The sequence below is a fragment of the Corythoichthys intestinalis genome, chromosome 17 (assembly GCF_030265065.1).
Source record: "Corythoichthys intestinalis isolate RoL2023-P3 chromosome 17, ASM3026506v1, whole genome shotgun sequence".
NCBI classification, from domain to species: domain Eukaryota; kingdom Metazoa; phylum Chordata; class Actinopteri; order Syngnathiformes; family Syngnathidae; genus Corythoichthys; species Corythoichthys intestinalis.
In genome coordinates, this window is record NC_080411.1 from 19,133,388 (window position 1) to 19,159,555 (window position 26,168).

Genomic DNA, 26,168 nt, shown 5'->3' on the forward strand with positions numbered 1-26,168 from the left:
ATATACTCCAGTTCAAAGGTTTAGTATTTTCAGGCTGAGTTAAATCATAGATCCAATTTGATCTTCTAGCTAAAATATGGGCAGATTATTAACACAATACAAGGGTTAAGTTCAACTCTTCTAAGCGAAAAGCCTTAACTTACTACCATGGATTTATTTTGACACATTTCTATGCAGTTTCATACAGCTTCAGGCTCTTATTAACTAAAAAAAAAAAAAAAAAAAAGAAGAAATCATGGGGCTTTGCTGTAGCCATTCAAATAAGCTTTTGTATTGGTCAGTCTTTCAACTTGAGTGTTGTTTTCTAAGTGTGATGTACTGTATGCATTAGCTGATACAATCTAGAGTGAATACCAAACTAAATAGCTTTGCTAAATAATTCAGGTGTATGTGCACATGCTTTTCCACGCAATGCCATCAAGTGTATTCAGATATAGCTTTGAGAAGTACATTTTGCCATTGTAGAGTATATTGTTGCACTGAAACTGTTACATTAATGTTACAATTTTTGTTAAGGTCAAGTAACTTGTTTTCCTATCTAAACAGCATGTCATATCGAAGCACTATTGATGGAAACGACTGACAAAAAAAGACCTTAAAATGTCTGCTGTAGGAATTACCTTAACATTTAGCCAAGTACAAAAAGTTTCTCTGCTTTTAAAATGGGCACTGGTCTTTCATTTTGCTTTTCAGAAGGGAAATTTTGTCTGTTTTCTTTACTGTGTTTGAAGACTGTTCTTATCCTAAAGCTGGAAATTAAATGCAAGTCCATTTTTGTTACAGTTTTGTCTTCACACTGGTACAGTATATGGAGAACAATATTAAAATGCTATTAAAGTTTGTCCTTGAATTTGGATGTTTTTTTAATACATTGACACGGACAATACATTTGATCTGATTTTATTGTCGTGATGGCAAGGTGCAGGGAAACCTAAATTGCTAAAACTGGACAAGTTAAACTGCCGTAAAAAGCAGCAAAGCTTATCAAATATGGCATGCGCTGCTACTAAATAAATAAATCTACCATCCTAACTGGCACATTAACACAAAACCTAAAAGGATAAAAATGAACTACAATGTTAAGGCATCATTTACTTTGCAGGCTGTGTTCAGGCATGTGTCCAAATAGAAAATATATTTAAAAATGTGTAGGAAGCTGTATTGAAAAACACATGAAGCACACCTGTAAAATTTTACTGCTAGTATTTGGCTTTAAAAGCCAATGAAGGCAGCCATGTGGGCCAACAACCTTTTTCGTGGGGGGAATGGCTACATTAGTCTGAAGGCATACTGGCAGCTAACAGTCATCTGCTTGCAAAGGTCGCTATAAGTATCAGATGTTAGTTGAATGATGAGCTGTGGAGGAGCAAGAGGACCAGGTGGGAGCTCACACGGCCAGTTCAGCCATGGCGCGCTCCAGCGGGTCGCTGGTCCAGTAGTCATGGTCCCAGCCCAGGAACCAGCCAGTGAAGGTGGGCGGCTCGAAGCACTGCTTGATTTTCACAATGGGCGTCCTACGGTCCCTGTTGGCCGGGTCTGTCTCGATGTAACGCACCGCTGAATGAAGAGTTATCATTTGATTATTCAGAGCTTTATTAATTATCAGTTTTACTTCATTAAGATATACTAAATAGAGTTAAACTACAATAGCCAAAACCTTCTTACCAGATGCCATCGCTTCGGTCTTCTCTTCCTCTTGGGCCTCGTTGCCAATCCAGACAAACACCTTCAAAAAAAAGGTCAGAAGAATAGTAGAATATGCATCATTGGCTCATTCACATTGATTTGTTTATTTCCCAACCTGCTCCCAGGTGTCGAGGATCATGACATCATCGGTGGCGAGGTCATCCTGGGTCATCTCACCAGGTACCTCTTCAATCTGTAATAGAAAAATAGATTAAAGTTATTGTTGCACATGTGAATCATACAAATTTGACTGTAAAAAGTGTCCAATTTTTTGTTTTACAATTTACTACTGTTTTTTTAACTATCCATTTATGTTATCAACAATGCTGACACTTCACCCATCCATCAATTTCTGTTGTGCACCGAATGTATTGATTGTAAAGTGTCTTTTTTTAGTAAATTAGACTTACAATGAAGTTTCCAGTCTTGTTGGAGCAAGCAAAGAGTCGAGGAGGATGAGCGTCCATCTTGTCCTTAAGTCTAGTAGAAGTGCGATATGCATCCTTTCCACCAATCGCATCCCAGAAATTCACTGAGAATAGAACACACACTTTGTTATTGTGCTGGATAGGGAAAAAAAAAAGAGGGACTGTGGCCAACTCCTTAAATTTTGCATTCAAATCTCACGGTACATTACGAAACAAAGGATGTCACAACAAATTTATGCTGAAAATAAGGTATCTTTATTCACTGACAAATTGACTTAATATGAAATCTGGGCCATTGTTTAACACAAAAGTTATTCTATTTTATGAATCGTAATAGGTGATATTTTTTCTTGTCTAGTTGATGAACAAAAGAACAAGAAATTCATATTTCAACAAAGTAAAATTGCATATTATGATTGTGTGTACAGCACAATAGTTGGAAATCCCTGTTCGATGGTATGTGTAATCAACTTTACTTAAATAGTCCCTACCTGTCTCCCCTCCCTCTTGCACCTCGGAAGGTGTCACTCCTAGGATGTCACACAGTTGCTGCGCTCCTGTCTTCTCAGTGTCACTGGCACCCACTCCCACCCACAGGAAGGAACCTCCAGGGCTCACCAGAATAAAAGCATCATTGGAGTTCAGGTTGGCTGCAACTGCATCAACCTAAACATACAGATACAGTATGTAGCTTTAACTTTTAGCTTGTCTCGACAAGGGTCTCCACAGTGAGTTACTGGCACAGTTTTGTCAGCAGAATTTTTCTGCCCTTCCTGACACACAGAATTGAGCAGCACGTTGCATCCATAAGATCATTGTCTTAGTTTTTCTGATTTCATACCTCCACAGCTCTTGTGTGTCCCGCCGAGTTGGAGCGCACCTGGAAGAGGCGAGTCTCTGCTGGAGCTGACTGACCTCCTTCCCTGGACGTTCCACCCTTGTAGACCACCATTGGCTGTCCTCCAAATAGACTCATCAGGTGGGCTGGCTCCTTACCCTGCACTACCCTCACCTGACACACAAACACCAACAGGCTAGATCTCATTAGTAGGTCGTTGCACTGGTTTCTTTGTGCAAGCAATCCCATGCTTTAGTGTAATCTGATCATGCCTTGTTTTGAAACCAATTGTCCAGTAATACCACATTTTGGCCACAAGGGAGAATCATTGAGCTAAACTACAATTCTGCAATATTTTTTCATGTCTGAAGTGTGGCTTGATGCATTGTATTGTGCGTCATGTTAATCATCAGTGAATATTCTCACAATGCTTCAAGTCAAATGTCAAGTCAAAGCAAATATTTGGTCCTAGGAAAAGTTCATTTTTGTGATTTCTTGGGTTCTCTTGACTTGACCAAAATTCCGAACACTCCCCTATGAATAAACATTTTGATTATAGACAGTGAAAACGCACATATTTTTGCATTTATAGGCAACTAATTACCAAATTTGTTCTTCATTGGATAAGTCATATTTTCACTATTTTTACACAACCAACACTATCCCTAGCATAGAAATGTTTTTTTTCTGGTGAAATTTTTATCCTATGAATTTTTTTTCAATATCTACAGTTTAAGCACATACAAAAAAATGTTGGTGGTTGTCAATTACTTGCAGTTTTTCATAAAATTGAGGCTTCATTGATGTAGAAGTAGTGCTTAAGCCTCAATTAATTAATTTAATGCATTCTAGTCAATGAAATGTGTGCATATAGTGTATAAAAATACCAAAAAGTAAAAGAAAAATATATACAAATTTTCTGATCGTTTGTTTTGTATGACTGATCATTTAGGCATTCAATTTTTATCCCAGCAATGGATTACAAGACTTTTACAAGACACCTGTTATCTGTTGTATCCCTTTATAGGATTATAAACCATATTTAGAACCACATGCCTTAGTATCAATGAATACAACTATGTCATCACACCCAGTCATCTGCAAGGGAAACTATAATAAGGTAAAAATTATACTTAAATATTAGGGTTGTTCCGATCATGTTTTTTTGCTCCCGATCCGATCCCGATCGTTTTAGTTTGAGTATCTGCTGATCCCGATATTTCCCAATCCGATTGCTTTTTTTTTGCTCCCGATTCAATTCCAATCATTCCCGATAATTTTTCCCGATCATATACGTACAATGCATTAAGAAAAAAATGAATAAAACTCAGACGAATATTTACATTCAACATAAAGTACATATGTACTGTATTTGTTTATTATGACAGTAAATCCTCAAGATGGCATTTACATTATTAACATTCTTTCTGTGAGAGGGATCCATGGATAGAAAGACTTGTAATTCTTAAAGGATAAATGTGATTTTGTATATTGTGGCTAAATATTGCCATCCAGTGTATTTGTTGAGCTTTCAGTAAATGATACTGCAGCCATTTAACTTCTGCCCAAATGCATGATGGGAAGTGCAACCATGACTGTGCGTAGGGGCACCAATTGATAGACCTTCTCTGCGTTGGGAAGGAACATAGGGTGTCAAGAAAATGATCAACTACTACATTTCTTCCCCACATTGCCTCCCACGTTATTTGTAATTGCTGAGAGAGGTATTGTAAGGCTTTAGTCACATAAAAAATGGTTCCAAAGACTGTCAAAAGTCTCTCTACTCATTATACGCTGCCTATTAGCACTATGTATAGGTAAAACAGCGTTTTTATAGCTTGAACACAACAATGTGTGAGTGGGTCATGCAGCGCATGCGTTAATTATTTAACGTGATTAATTAAAGAGAAATTCATTACCGCCGTTAACGCAATAAATTTGATAGCCCTACTTTAAGCCAAAACTACTCTGGATGAGTGTAAGACATTTTGTCTGTAACGTTAAATACAATTAGAAAACGATTTAATTAAAAAAATATATATTTAAAATAGGCATGTCCGATATTTTTTTGCCGATTCCGATACTTTGGAAATGACGTGATTGGACCCGATCGGATCGATCGGGACATCTTTATTAAATATGGATATATACTAGTACATAAGCCACCACTACATTGGAAAAAAATATACTGTATATATATACTTTATTACAGTTGTACAGTAGTTGAATGAAAGTATATAATCCTTTATTGCAGCAGCATCATTATTAAGATAATAAAAAGATAACTATTGAAAACAAGTTGCATTTTTGAGATCCTAAATGTTTAAATGAGTGTCCTGTGAAACTGAGAGTGGAATTCTTGGAAAACGCTTTTGTGGTTTACACACACAAACTATACATGCAGTTGAGTTGCAGTGTATTGTACACATACAGTACATGAGGCATGCACATGTAAGTTACATGAGAACACAGTGAGGTGGAAATGCCGACAAAGGCACAGAGCCAGGACTGTTATTATGTGGACTGTGTCTTCATTACGAACTACTCTCTATACGTATATACATACAAGATAATTTTTGGAACAAATAATCATTTGAGGAATGGTCAAACTATTGTATGACTAAAAATGGTGTATTAGTTAAATAGGAGAAGTGTTAACAGCTACATTATTACTATTAAAGTACAACGTATGTAGTATTTTGTCACTGGCTCTGGACGAAAAAGACAAGAGTCAGCTTGAAAAGGATAATACCTGAGTGGTTATAGGAGCACCAACAACCTGAGGAAAAATAAGTGTTGCAAAATCAAGGAGAAAAGCAGCGCATTGGCGAGGGGGCGAGAAATCAAAAGGATGCAAAGATCAGATTAGGAGAATGTGCTTATTTCGGAGCCCAAAAGAACACTGACAATGTGAGTGACTAAATGGGTTTAAGATCAAGAAAATAAAAAGCATGTTACAAAAAGCTAGAAGGGGTCAGTGTCCAACGTGCGTTACCTGAACAGGACCACCACCAAGCTCCTCATCAAGGTGGGCACCGAGGACAGCACAGGCCCCAATTTCATCTTGGCTGGAATCCATTCCCTGCCTGTGATAGAAAAACGACAATCATTAGATCAAAACAACTCTCATAGCTAGGTAAATAAAGAGTTTTTTGTTGTTGCTGTTGCCTCAGAGCTTACAAGCTTGTCATTCTCACCACATGTAGATGATATGTCCATGACGTCCTCCATGATGGTAGTTATAAAGGATGATGTAACTGTCTCCGCCGAAGAACTGGCCGTATGTGGACGGGTCAACTGGCACCTTGTCAGATCCTTCAATACGCCAGATCTGTCAGGAAAAACACAAAAGGGATTTCTGTCATTCTCAAAGGATGTATCATTCAGTACACCTATTTAATTTAATCTGAGCCCAAATCAAGAATCATCTGATTCTAATGAAATCCATTATAAAATCAAAACAAATTTTTCTGCCTTTACAATGATAACAATTCTTGAAACTGTCATAGCATTAGATGACACACTCTTAACTTAATACTGATACTTGAGAAAAGAAAAAAAGTAAAAAAAAAAACTAGATGGTCTGAGTCAAACTAAATAAATACAGGCTACACAAACCTGTTTTTCTGACACTGAAAAGAACTCATCTCAGGCTTTTATGTCAACAAGAAAAACATGGATCCATACCTAGCATGCTACTGTTGTGAAGAGGCTAAATAAAAAAATGTCTCACTTACTGCCATGAAATAAAAATAAAAGGTCTTCAATCTGCAATAGGTAAAACGCCTGGTGTAAAGAAATCAACTGTGTGAGCAATTATTAGAAAATGGAAGACATACAAGACCACTGATGAGCTCCCTCGATCTGGGGCTTCATGCAAGATCTCACCCCGAGGCGTCAAAATGAAAACAAGAACGGTGAGCAAAAATCCCAGAACCACACGGGGGGACCTAGTGAATGACCTACAGAGAGCTGGGACCACAGTAACAAAGGCTAGTATCAGTAACACAATGCGCCGCCAGGGACTCAAATCCTGCAGTGCCAGACGTGTCCCCCTGCTGAAGAAAGTACACGTCCAGGCCAGTCTGCGGTTCGCTAGAGAGCATTTGGATGATCCAGAAGAGGACTGGGAGACTGTGTTATGGTCAGATGAAACCAAAATAGAACTTTTTGGTAGAAACACAGGTTCTCGTGTTTGGAGGAGAAAGAATAATGAATTGCATCCGAAGAACACCATACCCAACGTGAAGCATAGCGGTGGAAACATCACGCTTTGGGGCTGTTTTTCTGCAAAAGGGACCAGGACGATTGATCTGTATAAAGGAAAGAATGAATGGGGCCATGTATCGAGACATTTTGAGTGAAACTCTCCTTCCATCAGCAAGGGCATTGAAGATGAGACGTGGCTGGGTCTTTCAGCATGACAATGATCCCAAGCACACAGCCAGGGCAACAAAGGGGTGGCTTCGTAAGAACCATTTCAAGGTCCTGGAGTGGCCTAGCCAGTCTCCAGATCTCAACCCCATAGAAAATCTGTGGAGGGAGTTGAAAGTCCGTGTTGCCCAACGACAGCCCCAAAACATCACTACTCTAGAGGAGATCTGCATGGAGGAATGGGCCAAAATACCAGCAACAGTGTGTGAAAAGCTTGTGAAGAGTTACATAAAACGTTTGGCCTCCGTTATTGACGACAAAGGGTACATAACAAAGCTGAACTTGAGATGAACTTTTGGTATTGACCAAATACTTATTTTCCACCATGATTTGCAAATAAATTCTTCAAAAATCAAACAGTATCATTTTCTGGGTTTTTTTTCCACATTCTGTCTCTCATGGTTGATGTTTACCCATGTTGACAATTACAGGCCTCCCTAATATTTTCAAGTGGGAGAACTTGCACAATTAGTGGTTGACTAAATACTTATTTGCCCCACTGTACCTGCAAAATCTCCCTAGGCAATCAAGACTTTTACGACCAATACAAAACTACAACCACAATAATCGACAAATAGTAAATTGAATACACTTCTAAAAGTGTTTAACAATCAACACACAGTCCAACCAAGAAGAATAATATAAGCTACTGTAGATAGTAAAGAAAATCACAAAATTATTTTCCTCAGCAGACAGAAGAGTTTAACATAGAAATTGTGCACGCCTACAGGTTCATAATGTACAAATCTTTTGTCAAGTCACATGCTTAATTAAGTGGCTTGAAATAAAATCACATAGTCTAGTGTTCAAAACTCAAAGCAAACACCGCAGTTAGGCAAGACGGACTCTATCGTCTCACCTTTTTCTCTCCACTGCCGTCATCGACCATGCCGTGCTGGGCTGCCATGGCGGGAGAATCGTGCAGACACGCAGCGTCAAAAGGCACCTTCTCAATCCTGGCGATGCTGTTAGCAATGTAGGCCACACCCAATCCCACGGTTTGGTCTTTATCTCTCCAGTTCTTGAAAAACTGCTTGAAGAGCGGAGTCTCGCCCATCTCGGGCAGGATCTGCACTTCAGTGTGTTTGGGGTAACCCATCTTCTTGATGAACTCCTCAGCCGCTTTGATCGACTCCTTTCGCTCGTCCATGTTGGCATCTTGACCTTGAGAGTAAAGAAAGCAAGGACATATCACTTCGGTGAAACTGACGCTAGTATAGATTACGGACAGGGATTTAGGCGATCTTTTGGAACGGGCAAATACAGTATATTGAAGGATTTTTTTTTTTTTTTTAATTTGAAAATAGTGACCCAAGAATCAGAATATGAAGATGACCACATTTGAAAACTAGACATTCACCTTACCTTTCCATACATAGATCTTGCCATCAGAGCCATGGTCCAGAATGAAACAGTCGCCTGACTCAAGAGCGCTTTGTGGGAACGGGTTCTCTTCAGCCACCAGTGCAATAGTCATACCTCCACTTGCATTGGACACCTTCAGAGCGGATGACAGGAAAGTGAGTTTAGAGAGCAGAGATCGTAAACCTAAAATCTATCTTGTCTGTGGATATATCAGTTTTTATGACGTCCTCTGAAGGCCATGTTAAACGTATTTTAAAAGGGGGGGATTGGAGAAACAGATGCAATAATCTTAAAATTGTTCATCATGACTTTTTGCTGGTTAAATTTCTTAAGACTTCTTAGAACTAAGGTTTCATTGTTCACTTGCAAATGAAAGGTTGCTGTGCTGAATGCAATTGCCTAAACAGAAATTACGTAACTACAATGGAACTCTTGAGGACAAACAATTTAATTCTTTTGGTCAGCAGCAAAGTGTACGCCTTTGCAGATACCCATCCACTTTGGCCTTTGCGCCCGATTCCTTGATGCCAGTGGGAATTGTTTTTGTCAGTTTTGAATATTTTACTAATTAAAATGTAAGTTATGTAATTCTACATTGCTGACGACAGTAAACTCATTACAAATAAAAAGCACACTGTTGTAGAAATGTGCACTTTGAAAACATCAATCTTTTAAGATTTAATTTTCATTTATCATTCCAAGTTAATAGGAATATGATCTCTCTGAATATATTGTTAAGTGACATTGTTCATTTTTCTAATACTGCTGCTAGTCATTTCTTTTTGCAAATGTTACAGGCAGCAGTACAACTTCAATGTGATGTTCGTAAGATGCACTATACAAAGTTGGTTGTGCCATTTAGTTTTGGAAATCAAGACCTATTTGGTTGTAGTAAATGCCTCCAACAGGACAGAGTCTAGTTCTCTCTTCTCAACAGTTTTCTCGGCTCTTGTTGAACTGAGACCTTATTGGGATAAACAGTATTTTCTCAATTACTACTTTTGCTGATTTAAAAATATATGCTATGCTTTCCAACAGTATTAACGCACATAGCTATATTTAGTACCTGGTTATCTATCACAGATGGCACATCTCTGTTCCTCTTACACATATCAATATAACAGTATTTCAGTCATTCAAAAACAATTAATATTAACACAACATACTTGTAATTACTGCGAGTCCTACTCATGACTGTGATGAGTGTGAATGCTACGTATGACACAAAAACACTCATCAAATGCAGAGGTGGGTAGTAACGCGTTACATGTACTCCGTTAACTTTACTTGAGTAACTTTTTAAGAAACGTACTTGTAAGAGTAGTTTTACAGAGCCATACTTTGTACTTTTACTTGAGTAGATTTGTGCAGGAAAAAAAACGCTACTCTTACGCCGCTACTTTGGGCTACACAAGAGTCGTTACATTTTTCCTCTTTATTCTACATATTAGATTTTTTTTTTTTTTTTTTTTTGCAGTGCTATTGTCAAGAGTAGGGCTACTAATTTCACCAATGAAATGTCGCAACAATAATCACATGACTCCATTACACCAATCAGACGCAAGCTTGCCGTACTATGATCACGTAAACTTGTTCAATCGCGTGTCTTTAAAGCACCGTAACAAATGAAGTATTTGACATAGAGCGCTGCCCTCAACATGAATCGAAATCGCGAATTTAAAACTCTCTCCCAGTTTTTATTTGGCACCGATTGACCAGGGGAAAACCGGAGATATGATCCTTTTAATTTCATAATAGTAACAATGAAGGAATTACAGTATTCACTACTCAAACTAGGAACTATATTCTCCAGTAGAGGAGGGGGCACTCATACTCTTTGGACAAATAATGCTTCATTACTGTTTTTTCTCTTTTTAATGATCCCCCCCCCCCCCCCTTTGGCTTAATGTGGTTATGTAATGGGTTATTGTGCAGTCCCATTATAACAACAGTTCATATAGATAAGTTTGTGCTGAGAGAAAAAAAATACCATTGTTTAAAAAAAAAAATCAAACAAAAATAAGCAGTCACTCAAAATGTTACTCATTACTTGAGTATTCTTTTCACTGGATACTTTTTTACTTGTACTTGAGTACATTTTTTGGATGACTACTTTTACTCTTACTTTAGTAATATTTTTTGAAGTAACGCTACTCTTACTTGAGTAAAATTTTTGGCTACTCTACCCACCTCTGATCAAATGAGAGTATGTAACAATGAACAATTACTGCCATCACTGCTAAAAGAAAACGTGAGAACCTTGTATAGTTTGGCCCTCTTTCTGTTGGATGCATCAGCTTTGATGTCATCAGAAGCTCCAAGAGGCAGATCTGGTTTTTCTCCTAAGACCTAGGGGGAAAAACGGCATACAATGGTTAACCGTGTGTCAATTTGATTTTATTGTAGTATGACCAGTTACAATGTTGATACAGCTATACTGTTATACTACCTTCAAAATTATAGTATTTCTCGTTAATTTTTTTTATTGACTGCACTGGTAGTTGAAGGTATTATTATTTTTTTCAAACTTCTGGCTAATGGATTGTGAATAAAATTGTGCACGGTGTAAGTGATATTGTGGTTTATGACTGGACTGTAATGATAAAATTATCACACCTCTATCATCTTCTCTCTTTCCCTCCCCTCATCACAGACGTAAACACGAGCCCTGCCACTGCGCTCATTGTCACGGATGCCCTTGGCAACCTGTGTGGCCTTCAGCTTCTCAAACCGATTACTCTGGGAGCCACACCACTGATAGATTTCCTGTGTAAAATGAAGAAGATAATTACAATTAATTTTAGGTCAAAAAGCACATGTCAAAAAAAGGAAGCCCAAAGTGACTCACATCTCCCAAGTCCAGAATGAAGCAGTCTCCCTGGTTGAAGCTATCCCAGCTGACTGGCACCTCTGTTGCCCTAACAACACGACGACCTTTAACCTGGAGGACTCTCTGTACAACCACCTCATTGGTGACGACATGCTTGAAACCTGATGCCACACCGCCTTTCTGGTGGATACAGATACATTTTCACAAAGTTCATGAATGACCATCAATATCAAAATTCTATCTGAAGGAACGTATACGGGCCACAAATATATCATGATACTATAGACTCATTGCACAACTTAATTTTAATCCATCCACATACAAAACCACAGACAAAACTACAATAGACATTAAACAAACTTGAATTTTTGTTGGAATCTCACCATGTACTTGAGCCCAGATTTGAAATAGCCTAGGAAGGTTTTAGACTCATGTCCCTGGACTTCCCGATACTGGATGGGTTTCCCCCCGAGGAAATCATCCATTTGGACTGTGAAGATGGCCGCTGAGCCTCTCTCATCCTGTGTGCTGAAATCACCTGCCCAAGAAAAACAACCAATAGACTCCATGTCAGGCCTGCACTGTGTTTTATCTCAGAGAGGCACATTTTGTATTAAAATCTAACACTGGCTTTCAGAGGACCAGTCCATCTGATTTGGCTAAATCTATGCAAACATTAAATATTGTACAAAAAATAGTTTCTATTCAGTTTATGTTAGACTATTTAACCACACGCAGTAATTTTGACAAAATCGGATAGCCTCAAGTTAACAGGAAAAAACATGTCTATCTTCAGTACACACACGTAATAGTTAACAAACAGCAGTAAGGAATAATTAGGGGATTACCACATATTCTCCTTATTAAGAATCTTTAATTCTGAATTCGGAAAGTGTCACTCATTGCACTCACCCAACCAGAAATGGAGATCATACTGCAGGTTTCCTGAGCGTTGCTTGATGGTGTTGAGGATGATGTATGCATCTCCTGTGTAAAATCCCCCATACAGGTTCTCAGGAACAGGAACCAGGTCAAAGTTCTCCACCCGCCACACCTGGAGACCCTGCTTCTTTCCAGCCCGCTCAAACTCTGGGTGTTGTGCCATTCTACCTGAAAGTAAATTACACAACTTTAATAAGTTGGGATCTTTTTGCTTTGCAGATTTGAGCTAATATGGGTATTGTCCTGGAAACAAGCTTGGTGCAGAGGTAACAGTCAGTGTATGAGAAATGAAGCTCAATAGTAGGTCTTTTTATGACCCAGTGGCTGTTAGAAACATAAAGCCACTCCCCTTTAGGCTCATATATTCCTATGGATACCAAGATGCAGTTTGAGCTATAGTTAGATATTAGTGCACAACATAGTGAATCACGAGTGCCCTGTTGCTCTGGCTGGGTGTTCCCATTGTGAAAGGAAGCTTTGGATATTATGACTCAGAAAGTCTGACTGGGAAATTCCAATTATCATATGGAGCTTATGTATACCTATCCCAAATTTGCACATCAGCACCAGAAGTGGATTATGGGGGAACGTGACAACAGAAAAAGGTCTAAAAATATTTGGACATGAGGACTTCGACTAAATTTTCCTTGTCCTAATGACCAGTGTTTGGCTAGAGATCAGTCCAGGTTGTACCATGTCTCCCAGCCAAAATCATCTAGCATAGGCTCCAGCTCAACCTTTACCTAACAAGGACTAGTGCTATTGAAAAATGTTTGGGTGGAGAAATAACGAGTTCATTTACAAAGTCCTGCTGTGCACCAACTTGGCTAAATGGTCGTAAGAAAGTCCACACACACTCATTCCTGACCATCTGGGAAAGTGTATCAACCCATGGCGCCAGTCTAGTCAAGGGTTTCAAGTAGGTGCCTGCCTGCTTGGGCATGTGATGTTTAAAACATGAGAAATGGGTCCTGACCTTCCTGTTTAAAGTTTGTTTTTTTTCCTGAGTAACTAATCAGTGGCATCAAATCAAATAAAGTAATGGAAATAATTTGTTTCATAGAATTAATAAACTGAGCTTCTGCAAATACATGACATGTTTTCAGCTTATGAAGGCAAATAACAAGGCATGTGTCATATAAATAGCATGTTGCACATAAACAAAAAATAAACGGGCTTTCCTTGATGGCTTGTGCTCCACCCGTTCTCTAAGATATGTGAAAAACAAGCCCTCGGGGCTTTTTTTAAGTTCTTTTGCAGCCAAAGGAAGCATGTCATTAAAAAAATCTTTGAATATACTCTATGTGTAGTCTATGCACAGTAAGCTATTGTTATTTATAGGAGTGGGAACCTCTTGATACCTCATACGATATGATTTGCGATACAAAGCTCACGATAACGATGATCTGACGATACAACGATTATCGATACATTGGTCGGGAAATCATTCCAGAATATTCTACAAACAACTCATTAACAGGAAAACAAGCTTCTAGTGTGAATTGGAATGAGTTTATCACTAGAAGACGTCCAATCCATTTGAACTGGGAGGGTGGCAGCGAATGAACATTCGTTCATCTCTACCACTTCAAACGGATTGAACGTCTATGGCTGTCAGTGGCAGTCAATGCCAGGCAATTAGGTAATTTTGGGCCATTTAAGGTCTCACTGGAACAGGTTCTTCAGGCAACCATCTTTGTAAATCTCACTGGAATGGCACCAAACGAAAGTTCCAGCATCATCACCTTGTCAAGAGTCAAGAATCTGCATTGGACAGGGAGTCAAGAATCTGCATTGGACAAGGTGTCAAGAGCCAAGAATTTGCATTGGAAAAGGTGATGATGCTGGAACTTTTGTTTGGTGCCATTCCAGTGAGATTTCAAAAGATGGTTGCCTGAAGAAGACATCAAAATTCCCTCAGTCCTTGATGATATAGGGCTGCATGTCAGGCAAAGGCACTGGGGGAGATGGCTGTGGTTAAATCTTCAATAAATGCACGAGTTCACATTGAAATTTTAGACATTTTAGATTTCTTATCCCTTCAATTGAAAATACGTTTGTCATTTTCCAAGATGACAATGCATCATGCCACAGAGCTAAAACTGTTAAAGCAGTCCTTGGAGAAAGACTTATCCAGTAAATGTCATGGCCTGCAAATAGCCCAGATCCCAAACCTATTGATAACCTGTGGTGAAAACATTGACACCTTGTTAAAACGATATCTCGATTCTTGGCAGGAGCATATTGATAATCTCTTGGGATACAAAGTATCACGATATATCACCATTTCGATATTTTGTCATACCCTCAGTTATTTAATGTAATGAAACTTGAAAATGTGACAGCCTTTGGCAACAACAGCAACAAATGGTTACATTATGTTAGATTACATAATTTTGTGACCATAAATAATACAGCTGGTCACGGAAATGTTTTCATCAGACTAGCTTGACTCCCATACAGAGTAAACATTACAAAGTATAAACAAGTTCTCTGAATTGAAGCAGTGTTGGCAAATTAGATTTGGATTTTTTTTTCAGTTGGCCTTTCCTACTAAATGACAGCAACAAGGTTGACTAATTTAGCTTCAGTTTTTTTTTTCATAACACCTCAGGTATACAGTCATTCTTAATTAGTATTAACACATGCTCGGTATGTTCCAAAGTCTTTATAAATTCAGTTTCATGCAGTTTCAAATGGTTTGAATCTGGTTCTCCACAGTTACGCTGTGTCCTTGCATGAGTCACCACCTAGGCGTCCACAACAGCCTATGACTTGGACAGCTTTCGAGTAGGCTGTTTGACCACAAACATGGGAAGCATCTACCGATGACTCTGGAGGCACATGGGGAAGTAAACCAATTGGGGAACTCATCTCCAGGGCAACAAATTTCTTTTACTCTACTTATGTCTTTCTTATATAATATACATTTGCTGATATGTTGAAACATGCAAAAGTCATCAACTCATTTTACACTATGTTTAAAATTTCATAGTTGCTGGCTGGACTTTTTCTATGTCAATTCCTGCATTAAAGGTGAAAAGACTCACTTCCAGCCATATATAATCCTATTTTTTTTTTCAGGTTTTCCACATTTGTCATGTATTTATCGCACATAATCGAAGGGAATGAGTACAATATTACCAAATGAAATTGAATTGAGCGTAGATAAAATGTTGTTTGTATTGAAATGTTAAAATTAGACTCTTACGCACACATCAAAGGAAATTATAGTCGTGCAATCAACCGTAGACATCTTAAATGTACTACCAAATTGATAGTATGACCTGCGCTATCTATATTTGAGTATAAACAGAGGTTTGAAAAGACAAAAAATGCTTAGTTGAACGCAAAGGTATACTTTGATACAGTTGTAGATTTCCTACCTACCTCTTTCTAACTTGACCTCCACAAATTTTTAGGTCATTAGTTATAAAGTAGTGTTATAGACTAGAGTGCACATCCTCATACCTAAAACATAATGAATAAACTCTGTTTCGTCAAACTGCTACTTCTTAAACATTGCATTTCAAACCAGCAATTTCTGCTTAAACGGCCGTAAAATCACTAACCAACACACCAAACAATCGAATTACCACATGCGTGAAAAGATTTGGGTGGAAGCACAGGATTCTTGTTGTACATGAACGCAGATGTTTGGCAGAGAGCTTTAGCCTAACACCTTGAGAATGACGTCACAAACATGTAAAATAAAATCATGGTCGGTGAGAAAAGAATAGAAAACTGTTACGTTAAGTTTCATACATATGTTTCTTCTGTTAAATCTGCATTTCATAAATCTACAGTCTCTCAAAAGGCACCATAGGAGACTTTTGAAACTCAGTGACACAAGCAGGGACCTGCTTAAAAAAATAGAACCTTTTGTAAAAATGTGGAGATTCACACAGATATACTTTCAAATTTCTTTTGTGGAGCTATGGGTTTTAAGACGCTTCAGGATAAACTACAAAAATCACTACGACAGCCTTTGACAGCGATCATACACCCCGATGGAGAAAAGCGTTCTGCCATCAGTGAGCACGAAAGCTGTTTTTCTCCCTGTGTGGGAGACTGGCTTTGTCATTCCTGATAAAGCAAACATTAGGGGGGATTCGTCATGCCTGAGGAGATTAACAGTATGAAAAAAAAATCAAAGACTACAAAATGTCTGAACTATAAAAATCGGTGAGCTCGAGCCTATCCCAAGACAGGGTACACGATAGTGTAGATTACAATGGCAAACGGCACATTGGAAAGCCTGAGTTTCAAACCCAGAACCTCTGATGCCATGCTAACCAGTGTTTTACCTTGTTGCCTAAAAATACCATCATGAACCAAATTACTCTGGAATGATTTAATATTTAAAGCATTAACTATTGGTTTAAATCATACTTAAAACTAAACAATAAAATTGTTGCCCCATGCTGGAAGAAACAAATATGTCAGCATCAAAACCTCTGCAAAACTCTCTAGCTCCATGTCACCAATTCTTTTTCTCCAAACACAAATGTGTGGTCCCTTCCCCCATACTTAGCTCACCATGGCCACTCCTTTAGAACACCCCCCACTGCAGGCCTAACTGCAGTAGCACACACTGTAGCCTTATGTCACTAAACAGCGTGGGTATCAAAACCCTTGTGATTTGTCAGCTGGTGTCCTAGATGAAAAATAATTCCAGGTTTTTTAGTTTTATTTATTAGATACACAATGTTCTAACTGCAGGCTTGTGCGAGACTTTTCCTTGAACAAGGAATGACTCATATTCAATCTTTCCGCAACATCTTGAACTGGACTCTGCTTTGAGCACTTGGGCACAGTCAAGAAACAAACCAAGGCTTTAACAAAACAGAATATCTAATTTAGGGTTCACTAAAGTTTTTGAAAATGTGTACTACTTCTTGGGCACTGTGATCATGCTGATGATTTCCATAATAATGATCAACAATGGTTAAACTCGGTAGGGATCGTTGAGAGGGAATGAAGGAGATAGTACCTTTTTCGTAGGTCTAACTTTTTATTTTTTTAACTTTAGGCACCGTCCAATTGTTTACATTACTCTAATAATCAATCAGGAAATAGTATCGTTTCTCGAATTTACTGTTTTATTACTCTAACACACCCAATATAAAATAAATAGCACTTATACCATAGTTTAAGGAAAACAAGCAGAATATAGGGCATAAGAGATAAACAATGCCTTCTTATCACGGAAGCCCAACTTGTGCGTCATGCAAGATGCATCTGAGTAAGATTGATGCTGACAAGCCCACGTCTGCACCACCAACTCTCGCAATCAGTTCTCCCGGAAAGTCCAGAACAAATGACGGGACGCACTGTCACAACACAAAGAACACCGGAGAACGCCCGACATCCAACTGATAACACGACTGACAAGACTCCAAGAGCCCCTTTGACGCTGAGGTGGCAAAATCCACAACCCCTGTTGCCCTGACAACACTAACTCCCGAATCCTCCTGTCCAATCCACAAACAGACAATAATCCCAAACACACCATTCTTCGTGCCCACGGCCCACCCCGCGAGAGCCTTCAAAAGACTGAATGTATAACTAAGCGTTGTCATTTTTCTTGGAAACCTTTTGTTGACGTGTGATAGTGTAACCTTGGCTCCCCGCCTGAGTCTGTTTCTGTTTCGCCTTGCTGTTTGATCGCTGTCGACCTGAATAAATTGTCATCTTGTTTTCGGAGAGCCTTCTTTAAACCTTTCAAAATGGAGTCAGTACAAAGGGTTAAGACGAATGTGAACGCGTGGAGTTTGGCCTTTTGGCCGGGAAGTCGGGGCCCCGCCGGCCCGGGTCATTGGAGCTGCGCCAGCACGGGTCCGGCAGTTCGGCTGGCGCGATTCCGGCAGTCTGGCTAAAAGGTCAGATTCCTTCAAGAGATATGCTATATAAAGAGTCAACACTTTTATTGTATACACCAAATGTATGCAATTATTCATTATATTATTGCATTGTTCAAATTATTCTACAACACTCTTAGGAAACTCCATTGTAATCTTCTACCCTGGCACCTTATAATAAAGGTTGACTAACACAGTATAAAGAAAATGTAACAAGTTTATTTATTTATTTATTTTTGTTCAGTGTACTCAACCCTGTGTTTTCGTATTGTGTTAACACAGCTCCTTTAACAGAATATATTATGTACTTCTAATTTTATGGTCAAACTAGTGTAGCCACAACCATATTGTACGGATCAATAAGGACCTTTGCCTTTTTGCCAACATTGCGATGTTTTGAAGCTAAAACACTTGTATCCTTTTGCTGAGATAAATAGAATTAGAATTGCCGTCATTGTCCAAATGTAACATAAATAATGTTTTGTCTTGGATTATGTCATAAGAAAAAAAAAATACAAGACTTAGGAGCTGTATATGTGCACAGTTTAGTGATGTAAAATACTAATTACTGATTTATAGTACCATATTTTTTGGACTATAAGTCACAGTTTTTTTCGTAGTTTGGCTGGGGGTGTGACTTATACTCTGGAGCAATTTATGTGTGAAATTATTAAAACATTATTATATCATTTCACATGTTATTTTGGTGTTTTGGAGTGACTCTGATGGTTTGATAAACTTGTTAGCACATTTTTATGCTATAGTTATCTGAATAACTCTTAATAGCTATGTTACGTTAACATACGGGTCACGTTCGCATTTCGTAGTTCATGCATCATGTAACATAATCATACTGTACACTTATTCAGCATGTTGTTCTCTATTGTATTTTTATTTTAAATTTCCTTTCAAGATGACATATCTGTTCTATGTGTTGTATTTTATCAAGTAAATTTCCCCCAAAAAATGTGACTTATACTCAGGTGCGACTTATAGTCCGAAAAATACGGTACTCATTTTAAGAATCCTGAAAGCGATTTTAACTTTTGAGTTTATTTCAATTTAGTCAGCCTGTATCAGTTTGAGACACAATTCACAACTTTTTTACAATGTTAGTGACTCTAAAATAAGTTTTTTTTTCTTTATATTCTCGATGGACCATAAGCAAACATCCAAATCTTACCCAAGATGCGCACAAAGAAAGCATGCAGTTGTTTGAGGCTTCCGTCCAAATCTATAGGGCATGGATTACTGAGGGTGGATGCAGGCTTCTTGGACTCACAGCTGAGTGAGGATTTGAAGCGTCCATCCCGATTGGATGGCAACTTTCTATCTATATCGTGGTGACAAACACAACTCTGATGTGACACACTCATCTCATGGTGGCTGACACAGCTTCCTGTCTCACTATTTGGTTGGACGTTTCCATGGAAACAACAGAAGTTTCCTCTTGTGGCTGGTAAACAAATAGTAATGACAGTCACACCATTTCACATTAGCGAAACTGTTATTTTTATGCATCTATCTCACATCATATCATTTCAAACAGTATCAACTATTCCAATCCGGGTTCAACGGTGCTTATCTTTCTTTAGGGCAGACATGTCCAAAGTGCGGCCCGGGGGCCAAATGCGGCCCGTGGTCAAATTTCATCCGGCCCCCAGCCTCTGTCATAAGAGGAATAACGTCTGGCCTGCACACAGACTTAATAAATTGGTCAGCAGTACTGCTACTAGCATATGTAGTAGCTTACACATTAAATGCTGATCCTCATTTACCCACTAAAAGGCAGCAGCCCTTCAAGCAACATTACCCCATGTGACCCTTGACTTCCAATTTTCTAAATTGGCAACAATCAACAACAACAACAAAAAGTTGACTGCAACGGCCGACGCTCCAAGGATAGGTGGAAAATGGACTATTTTTTTACTAAAATACGCAACAACTGTGTCTGCCTCCTTTGCAAAGAAACAGTCGCTGTTTTTAAAGAGTTTAATGTGAGACGATATTACCAAACAAGACATGCTGACATGCACGACAAGATTACAGGGAAGATACGCTGTGAGAAATTGAAGACTCTTGAAGCTAGTTTAATTTCACAGCAGCAGTATTTCGCAGGATCCCGAGAATCGAAAGAGAACGCCACAAAGGCTAGTTGCGAGATTGTTGAAATTATTAATTAAAAAATAATAATAAAGCCAATGTGACACACAGAATGGCTTGCTAAAATTTGCTTAAATATATTGTTCTGCGTAAAGTACGTCAGCCAAGGTCGGCCCCCCACATTTTTACCACACCAAATCTGGCCCCCTTTGCAAAAAGTTTGGACACCCCTGCTTTAGGGTCATGGAGGAGCCGCAGCCTGACTCGGTTGACCTTTGTACATCCTGGACTGGTTGCAGGTCACATATATAAAAAAAATAATAATAATGCGAACACCAAGTCCGTTTTTTTATTTTACCTAAGAAGCATAATTTTGGTACATAGGAAAGGAAGAATTCTGAGAAAATCTACACGAGTGCTGCTTGAAACACTGCAAGACCGAATATCAAACCCAGAACCTTAATACTGGGGCACAGACGTGTAAGACACTACCCACTACACTGAGCTGCCAAAGTGTATAACAAGTTAACCACACATAATTTGCTGTCTCCGTGCAAGGGTTATGTCCTTATATGGTGATTGGTGAAAGCTTCTGCACTACAGAATAAGGCTGTTACTACAAACAGCTATTAAACAGAGAATAAAAAATAAGCAACCCTTCATGCAAAAAAAGGCCTGTTCGTTCTGCATTGTTATGTCTGGAAGCCACTTCTTTGTTAAATTTATTGAGACATCAAATTACAATCCAACAATCTGGCACACTGAATGGAATGCGTTTGTTGGAATGTCAAATTTGCCGTACCTGTAGGATCCTGGAAGTTGTTCAGTGAAACAAACGGAGACAAAGGGAGAAGAGAGTGAGCCGCGATGAGCGCTCTAGCTGCAGACTGCGGCAGTGAGGCGTCGAGACGGCGTGGCAGCTGAGCTCAAAGCCGCTACTTTTGAGGCTGTCCCGGGACACTCCCCGTTACGACACACCCCGTTGCTACCCGGCCTTGCCTGCATGACGCGGAGGTCGCGTACGCGCGTACATGCACACGCCCGTCCGTTCTATCCCCACATATCACAATTTGTGAAGTCTAAATGTCATCATTTTACATAATTGCAATAGGTTTACAGCGAGGTAGAGGTTATTTTGTTTTTTGTAATTGACGTAACAAATCCAGCTAGAATTCTATTTCCGGTATGATCTGATACAGAGTTCTCCCTGAACTCTGCTGCCTCCTACTGGTGACATGATAACACTTACAATCATGCAATAAATCAGTGTTTCGTATGGAGGATTTGTGTCTTTATTATTCAATCCCAAAAAAAGTTGCTTCAATCAAATAAAAAGTTGCTTCAATCAAAATATATATTTTCAATCGAAGAAAACGTCACTTCAATCAAAAAAAAAAAATGTGTTTGAATGCAAAAATAAAATTAAAACTCAAAAAAATATATTTGAAAACTATTTTTCTTTGATTGAATTTTTTTTTTTTAAAGTCAAGTTTTTTTTTTTGTTTTTTTTTTTTATTGAAACACTATTTTTGATTGAAGTCATGTAATTTTGCGTTTGGACCACATTTTGGCTAGGACATTTGTGTCTTTATTATTCAATCAAAAAATAAGTTGCTTCAAACAAAAAAATATATATTTTCAAAAGAAAACTCACTTCAAAATCACCCCCGTACCGCTGCTCTGTATTCGGCCTTTTTTTCTACGATTGAATTTTTTAAAAATTTTTGATTGAAGTGATTTTTCTTTTGAAAATTTTTTTTTTTTTTTGGTTTGAAGCAACTTATTTTTTGATTGAATAATAAAGAAACAAATCTACCTCCATAGTTTCGCAGCTTTTATCAAACGAAGTTACATAATTTTACATGTTTAAAAAATGGAATAAAACGGCATTGACTTATTTAGTGGGAAATTTGGATCCAGCTGAAAATAAAATTATTATTTAGTTGTTTAAAGACAGGTGGAAACAAGTTTTAATTCTTATCTGCCTTATTTTTTTCCTGTAACTGCTTGCTGGCATAGGTAGATGAACACAGTTATATTATTTGCAACAAATGAATAATAACTTTTGCCGCACTCTGTTTATACCTCATGGCAAACCCATGTGGTATGACAAGATTGTCTGTAATAACAATGCTACACCAAGGGTGTATGTTTGCATTGGGACTGTAGGGACATAACACTACCAACTTTTCAGGATGTCAAATTGTCCCCACCAACTTTTAAGCAACCTTATTTGTATTATATAATGAGTTCAGTTAAATAGTTAATTTGGATTGTCCTCACATATGCTGTAAGGATATAATTGACCCTACCCAGACAGCAAAATATAACTGGAGCAGACATGGGCCAGATGTGCTGCAAATTTTGGCCTAACTTCGTAAAACGGATCCGCCCCAATGTCTTTTTGAACAATGGGCCAAACTCAGTATGGATTCACTTGCTGGATCAGCAAACAATTTTGGGCCAGAACTGGTCCAAAGTAGCAGAAACCACAATGTATGGCATGGATAAAAAAGACTATTTTCCACATTGCTTTTATTGTTTCACATTAAAGATGACCCATTTTTGGACTGTAAACAACTTTTTGCTCTTTTTCAGGTTCTGGGGTAATGGGGGACCCAAGTGCAGAGACGGGAGGCACATTGGCAGCGGTAACAAGAGTTTATTGATAGTGGCAGATAGTGTCCGAGAATCTTTTGGGCAGTTTGGTGACAGAACAGGTGAATGGCCAGGCAGGTGTTCTGGCAGGTAAGCAGTACAGGATCTAGAGAGAAAAAAACAAAAATGAGCTCAGCATGAGGATTACAAGATTCTTTGTTAGTTGAAAGCTAGAGTCAAAATTTTGTGTAGTTGAGTTGTTGAAGTGGCAATGATGTGAGGCCAAGGACCGGTTTAAGTAAGCTGCAGACCATGATCGCTGGCACATGGTCCCAGGTTAACTCATATGTTCAATCCTGCAATCAAGTCAGTGACACACATATACAGACACACGGAGGAGGAGTGGGGCTCAGGGGGAAGAGGCTGGGCCATAAGTGGATTTTAAGAGGGGGGCCAGAGGGGCCACCACCCCCACGTGGCCGAAAAGTGTCATTGCATAAGATTGACTGTCCTATATAATATATCTATAAAAGTTATAAAGCAATAAAGCTGCAACAAAAATGAATGAAATGAACAAAAAAATATATTTTTATAATGGGTCAAAATTATTTTTCGAACAGATCATGAGACTAGCACCTTAGAAGGTCATTTGCTTTGCATATAAATTTCAACAAAAAATAAATAAAAAATAGGGGAGGGCAATTTCATTTTTCAAATGATTTTTTTCTTTGATTGAAAATATATTTTTTTGATTGAAGCAACTTTTTTGGGATTGAATGATTAAGACACAAATGTCCTACCCATAATATGGTCCAAACACAAAAAGGATTGCTTCAATCAAAGAAAACTTTTTCAATGAAAAAAAAAAAAAAAAAAAGTGTTCAAACGCAAATTTTTCGAACTCAAATATTTTTTTGCATTCAATACGTTTTCTACGATTGAAATTTTTGGGGGGGATTGAAATGATTTTTCTTTTTGAAAAAAAAAAAAAAAAATACAGTATATTTTTTTGAAGCAACTTATTTTTTTGATTGAATAATAAAGACAAAAACATACTAGCCAAAATGTGGCCCAAACACAAATCAACATTACTTAAATTAAAGATAAAGTTCAATCAAAGAAAAAAAGCTTTCAAATGCATTGTTTTTTTAAGTTATTTTGGCAGTCAAACACTTTTTTTTTTTGATTGAAAGGACTGTTTTTTGATGAAAATATATATTATGATTGAAGCAACTTTTTTTTAATTGAATAATAAAGACACAAATCTACCTCCATATGGCTCCGCCCAGGGGATACAATTTTTGACTGGGGTAACTACATTGGCACGACACCGGCGGGCGTACCATATTGAATGGATGACGATCTTGGCGAAAAGTATTGCCGAAGCAGCCTGATTTAGAACTCCCCTCAAGAATGATGGGAAACAAAAACGCTCATTGTCAGTTTATTATTATAAATATTCTTGTAAGTTAATTTTATTGCTGAGACTGCGTTTCAGGGTCATCAGCATGTTGTGCCCCGTGCCCCAAAAGTCAAACTCCGCCTATGAGGGGCCCTAACAGTATTCCAACATTGAAACATTTACAGCAACACAGAGAAAATCGTTTCTCCCTCCATATGTTGTTCTGCTACAAATAGTGAATTACTTAACTTGCAAACATGGCAGAACACTTGAATACACCGACCATTGAGAGAGAGCTTTAGGATTTCACAAGTTACCGAGCAGCCTCAGGTTCTAAGCCGTAGACAAGTATTTGTGATTACAAATGATCTATGATAAAGGTCTATCAAACAAAATACTGAGTTGTGGATCGTATAAAAACAATATAAACACATTACAGTACTATTATTATATACATTGAACAAAATGGACCCCAAATTTAATCCTGAAAATAGTTTTTCATGAAACTCTGGCCTGGTGCTGGCCCAGATTGGGTAACATGTTTTCCATATCTGGGGCATACATTGATGCGGTTTCTGCTACTTTGGGCCATTTCTGGCCCAAACCGTTTGCTGATCCGGCAAGTAAATCCATACTGAATTTGGCCTATTGTTAAAAGAAAAACACTGGGGAGGATCTGTTGTACTAAAATAGGTCGAAATTTGCAGTACACTTGGCCCATGTCCGCTCCAGTTAGATTTTGCTATCTGGGAAACGCTCTATTTAATAACTTGTTTAACAGTCAAGCAGTGACTTCAAAACACGATTATGATTTTGAATAAAGTACTTAACACAAAAATTTGCTGTCTGCCGAGATGTTGTGTCCTGACTCCTGTGTGTTCTCCTGTTTAATATCGCAGCATGGATGCCCGCCTTTAGGGTGCGCACTGCTGTGACTTCACATATGGACCTTTAAATTTCTGATTTCAAGCTCATTTGGTCTGCACGGTCCGCCCCGGAACACTGCATAGCAGTGCATCATTTGGACTGTCAGATTCCTGATCCGGGCCGCATCTGGCGCACTTACGTTCAGTGAGCTGAGCAGTCACCTGCTACTGGGGTACTGTTAGCAAGTGAATTATTTCACTATGTTCAGACTTACATTTCCTCCTTTTCATTTGCTGAATGTGCTGGTCCATTTCCCCCCCTCAAACGCACATTTGATTGGCTGATGATTTGGCTCTTAAGCAGGTTATGCTGTTAAATCGTCCCTACCAATGTTGAGACCAAACCTACGCCCTTGCTCTACACAGAAAGCTTTGAACATTTTGAAGACCCCTAATAGTTTTTCTGTGGAGAAATACTGAATGGATTCTTATAACGTCAAAACACACAGTGAAACCATCCTGTGTTTGCTCTAGTCATAATTATATGAATTACGAATCACTGCTGAAGAGCTAATGCGAAAATGAATTATTGTGCAAATAATTTAGATGTTGAACTGTGGAACATAAGACTTGAGCTGGAATATTTTACAATGGCATAGAAAGGTAGAGAGAGAAAAATATCAAATCAAATACTTGTTAAATTGGGGACTTTATCGGGAGAATGTGGGATTTTTTTTTCAAACGCCAAAATTAATTCCAATATCTCCTCAATCAGCAGTTTTACACTGGAATGGTTTAAAAATCAATCAAGAATT

The 26,168-nt window shown here is 38.3% G+C and overlaps 1 protein-coding gene across 2 annotated transcripts; it reads right to left on the reverse strand.

The window, feature by feature from the left end:
• Positions 1 to 133: 133 nt before the first annotated feature.
• On the reverse strand, positions 134 to 21,640 carry gsna (gelsolin a). Of its 2 annotated transcripts, XM_057818701.1 has the most exons (17): positions 21,290 to 21,640; positions 12,494 to 12,691; positions 11,965 to 12,119; positions 11,600 to 11,761; positions 11,368 to 11,517; positions 11,011 to 11,100; positions 8,752 to 8,884; positions 8,246 to 8,550; positions 6,150 to 6,283; positions 5,948 to 6,038; positions 5,705 to 5,731; positions 2,956 to 3,126; positions 2,606 to 2,780; positions 2,097 to 2,218; positions 1,802 to 1,879; positions 1,666 to 1,726; positions 134 to 1,557 (listed from the first exon to the last, which is right to left on the reverse strand). In XM_057818701.1, exons 2-17 carry the CDS (start codon positions 12,684 to 12,686, stop codon positions 1,388 to 1,390), a joined length of 2,217 nt encoding a protein of 738 aa, XP_057674684.1. In that variant the 5' UTR covers positions 12,687 to 12,691; positions 21,290 to 21,640; the 3' UTR covers positions 134 to 1,387. The 2 variants fall into 2 exon arrangements, with proteins under 2 accessions (XP_057674684.1, XP_057674685.1); XM_057818702.1 differs by lacking the exon at positions 5,705 to 5,731 and having other exon boundaries at positions 140 to 1,557; positions 21,290 to 21,638.
• Positions 21,641 to 26,168: the final 4,528 nt, after the last annotated feature.